A 4,595-nucleotide genomic window follows, 5' to 3' on the forward strand; every position below is an offset into this window, starting at 1 on the left:
TGTTCTTAACCTTTTGAAGATCATTTTTGGTAGCTTAGAGCTTTGGAAAGAAGAATGTTGAAGATATGATGGATAGCCTATTGACTCATTTTCAAATCCTTACACCACTCAACCCTTATAGCCATGGAGGTTCGTCTGCAGTGACTCCAGGGCATGAGACAAAACATCATGTTTGCAGCGGGGGATTAATCGGTGCACGAAAGCTGGCCCGCAAACCCTCGTTAGGGAAGTTCCCTTTCCAAAAAAACAATAAAACTATAATGTAATTAGAATGATAAAAAAAACAAAATTTTAAAAATACTTTTTTGTTAATGGACCAAGCAAATGGACCCAACTTCTTTTGTGAATGGAAGACAAAGTCTAGATTGCACAACACACACATAAAAAAATAAAATAAAAGAAAAAAAAACTATTGTGAATGGATGACCCATAGTGGTAGAGTTTTCAAATCAAATGTCATTATTATATATATTACTCGGTAATCTGAATTGTAGTTCAAGATTTAATGCTAAACGAGTGTTAAAAAAAAAAAAAAAAAAAAAAAAATTGTGAACGGATGACCCATAGTGGTAGAGTTTTCAAGTCAAATATCATTATCATATATATTACTCGGTAATCTGAATTGTAGTTCAAGAAATAATGCTAAACATGGGTGTTGCAGTTGCTATAGGAGTGTAAATGAGTTCAATCCATCGCTTTGATGTTGCGACAAATAAAGATTTTGATTAAAAGCCTTACACTAAAGGAATCTAAGAATTGTAAAGAGGGTGGAAAATTTCCAGATTGATTATTAAAATATACAACATTAACTTCATTTTCATCTTTTGTTTATTTGCTACAAAAGTATGAACTCTCAGCATGTCTTATTTCACCCTATGCGATAAAGTGGACACCCATGGTGTTAGTGGCATTTTTATTGATATTGGGAACTTAAAAACCCCTGCCAAACTACAATACGATGACCCTAGCCTTAAAAAGAACAGTAACGGTCTGTTCAAGATAAGATACATACTAGAAAATAAGTTAAAAAGAAAAACTATGTATGTCTAACCCTTTGCAAATTTGCGATGAACACCACCACCTTCATATAAACCCAATCTTTGAACCCATCAAAATAGTAAAAAAACTTATGCCTACCACGATGGTTGAGAAGTAGAGTGCCACATGCCATACAAAACCCAGTAACAAAACCAGTGCCCCCACCAATATAGAACCATCTCTCAAGTTCATCTATGTCTTCCTCATCACCCTCGCTTTTATCAACGATTGATGGTACTTGTGATCCTTCATCTCCTGGACATTTTCTGGAAAGGGGAGGTCCACAGAGTCCTGCATTTCCATCATATCTTGAAGGTTCAAAGGACTGGAGTTGAGTGCTTGATGGGATTCTCCCTGACAAGTTATTACACGACACGTCTAGGTAACTCAATAAGGTCATTTGAGACATGGTTGATGGTATCCCTCCTGATAAACTGTTTCTAGATAAATCCAAAGCCAAAAGGTTTTTCATCTGACCAACTTGCTGTGGAATCTCTCCATGTAGAGCGTTTTTTGACAAGTTCAGGGCAAGCAGTTCATGAAGATTGGTGAGTTCATATGGGATATGTCCTGTTAAATTGTTGCTTGACAGGTCAATGCTCTTCAACAATCCCAGATTACTGGTGAATTCACGCTCATCTCCTTGCCACTCGATCATCGCATAGTCAACATACTTCACATCAATGCGAAATGAATTAATATAAAATGAATAAGGTGAAGGTGCTATATAGGAATGCTCGTTTGGTGGTGGTAAAAATCCTTCTTGAGCCATTCTCGTAAGATTATTCAAACATGAGGGGATGCTTCCATGAAGATTGTTCCTTGAAAAGTCTAAAATTTGAAGATACGGTAATTGACATACCTGTGAAGGGATGGTTCCTACGAGGTTGTTTGATCTTAGGATAAGACCATACAGCCTTGAAAAGTTTTCCCCAATCCAAAAAGGCACATTACCAGAAAACTTGTTGGCCCCCAAATTCAAAAAACTCAAACTCGTGCAATTCTTTAAAGACAAAGACAATTCTCCAGAGAAGTTGTTCTGGTACAAATACAACACCTCCAGTTGTACCAAAGACCCAATAGAGGGAGGAAGCTTTCCAAATAGACTGTTGTGTCCTAGATTGAGAACTTTTAGTTCATTGAAATGCCACAAACAATCTGGAATTTGTCCGGTTAGAGAGTTATGGGAGAGGTCAAGAAATTGTAAAAACCCATCGACAATTTGGCAAATGAAGGAGATTCCTCCAGAGAATTTGTTTCTGGAAAGATTTAACAATGCCAAACTGGAAGGAAGATCCGGTATTGGACCCTTAAAGCTGTTGGAGCTCAAATCTATCAATTTACTTTTGGCAAAACTTGATAGATCCGGTACTTCCCCACTGATGTTGTTGGAAGAGAGATTCAAATAGCTGAATTGCATGTTCCAAAATTGTGGAGGAACTGCATCTGAAATTCTAGTGTTGGAAATATCAAGAAGGGTAAGATTTTCCAGTTTTTGAATCCATTTGGGGAAGTGGGGCCCTAGGTTGCAAGAGCTCAGATCAAGCTGCTCTACAGAAGAAAGGTTTGACATATGATCTGCGGAAGGAACTCCTTGGAGTGGGTTTTTCGAAAGGTTTATAATACGAGCCTTCGACTTTCCAATGTTTTCAGAGATGGCACCACTAAGATAATTTTGAGAAACGTCGATCTTTTTAAGGTTGGGTAGTTCCCACAGTTTCTCGCTTATGGTTCCATTCATGTGATTATCTGATAGGCCCAGAAATGATAGGGATGAAAAGTTTTGGATGAAATCAGGCAGTGACCCTTTAAATTGGTTTCTTCGAGCATTCAATTCTTGTAGTGTAAGCGATGTGCATCCAGACAAGTTGCTGAGAAAATCAGGAAAATTGACAACAGCAGAGTTGTTATCAAATGCAAAATATTCCAAACTACAGAGGTTACCAAGATATTTGGGTATCCCATCTAACATGTTGCTAGACAGATCAAGAAGGAGAAGGCTACTGCTGGTTAACGGGAATAACCAACGATACACAGATGAGGTGAGATTGTTGTTTCCAAGATAAAGGGATTGAATAGATGAAGAAGAAGAGTTGAGAAATGAAGAAGAATATGGATACATGACCTGTGACAGCTCACATCCATCTAAACTTAAATCTGATAGTTTTGGGAGATTCAAAATCACATTTACCCACTGGTTTGCTTTGGCAAGGGAAATCCCATCCATTTCAAGTATCTCCAAATGAGAAAGATGGGACAGCCACTCTATGTTTTCAACTCTACATCTTCCAACAAAATCAAGATAAAGGTATTGCAAGTTGGTGAGGTTTCCGAACTCTTGAGGAATGGTTCCATAAAAAGAGTTATTTGAAAGGTCAAGGAACATTAATTCGGTCAAGGAACCAAAGGACCTGGGAATGGTTCCATTAAAGAAATTTCCGAAAAGATCAAGACGATTCAAGTAGGTTAAGTTAACCAATGAAGGGCTAATCTCACCTACAAGACCAAAAGATCTAATCTCAAGCCCTGTGACATGATGGCCTGTTTCATCGTCACACATGACTCCTCTCCATTCACAACATTCATCATCTTCAGGTCTCCATGTAGAGAGACTACCATAAGGGTCTTCAAGGTTTGTTTTGAATTGAAGGAGAGCATGTCTCTCCTTATCCAAACACTTGTTTGTGACAACACCATTATCATCTCCTCCTCCTCCTTCCATTGCTACCAGTTGGTTGGTAGTTGTATTCTGAACGAATAGCAAGAGAAATGAGAAAATTATAAAAACACAACGATGCATGATGTAAATGCAGATGTACGTTGGTGAATTTTGCTTGTGTTGATGTATACATATACAAATATGCCCCTATGAAGGTTATATATATAGCCAATGCCAACCGTGAAGATGAATTATTAAAGTGGATGGACTCAAATTGGTGGCCTATTTGCATGGGGCACACAACACTTACTTTCCATGAAATTTAAATTGACCCAAAGTAGACCTTCGAAGACTTGCAAGTCATAGCAATTTGTATTTAATATTAATATCTTTTCCAATATTGTGATATTTTTTGGTCATCAAATTATGTGATATAATTCTAAAAAAACAAAATGATGGAATCAAATAGAGTAACCATCCATGAAATACCGATATGAAGATTTGGGTTTAAGAATGTAATAACTATATAATGTGTCAGGAGCTATAGTGAAAAATAACCATATATAGTGAAAAATACAATTTCTTTTTTTTCATATTTTTTTACTGATTTAGCACTTCGCAACCATCACCAATTTTCATCCCTTTTAAGTCATTTTCATTTTAACAAAATCAGACACATCAAAATAACCATGTATAGTGAAAAATACAATTTGAGAAGAAAATATTTCATCTAAACCTACTAAATTTATTTTTTGAAACTCTTTTTTGTATAGTTAATTATAGTTTATGTAGATTAATGTTTATGATTATGATTGACAAACAAACACACACACGCTTAACTGATGGGGAAAAATAAAAATCACAAGATCCACATACGATAAGGTTGTCTTACATTCAG

At 36.5% G+C, this 4,595-nt stretch overlaps 1 protein-coding gene across 2 annotated transcripts; it reads right to left on the reverse strand.

Moving 5' to 3' along the window:
* Positions 1-876: 876 nt before the first annotated feature.
* On the reverse strand, positions 877-3,877 carry LOC145059087 (receptor-like protein EIX2). Of its 2 annotated transcripts, XM_079006954.1 has the most exons (2): positions 1,901-3,877; positions 877-1,711 (listed from the first exon to the last, which is right to left on the reverse strand). In XM_079006954.1, exons 1-2 carry the CDS (start codon positions 3,836-3,838, stop codon positions 1,037-1,039), a joined length of 2,613 nt encoding a protein of 870 aa, XP_078863080.1. In that variant the 5' UTR covers positions 3,839-3,877; the 3' UTR covers positions 877-1,036. The 2 variants fall into 2 exon arrangements, with proteins under 2 accessions (XP_078863080.1, XP_078863079.1); XM_079006953.1 differs by having other exon boundaries at positions 877-3,877.
* Positions 3,878-4,595: the final 718 nt, after the last annotated feature.

Source organism: Lactuca serriola, chromosome 6 (genome assembly GCF_051521515.1).
Source record: "Lactuca serriola cultivar US96UC23 chromosome 6, Lser_US96UC23_V15, whole genome shotgun sequence".
NCBI lineage: Eukaryota > Viridiplantae > Streptophyta > Magnoliopsida > Asterales > Asteraceae > Lactuca > Lactuca serriola.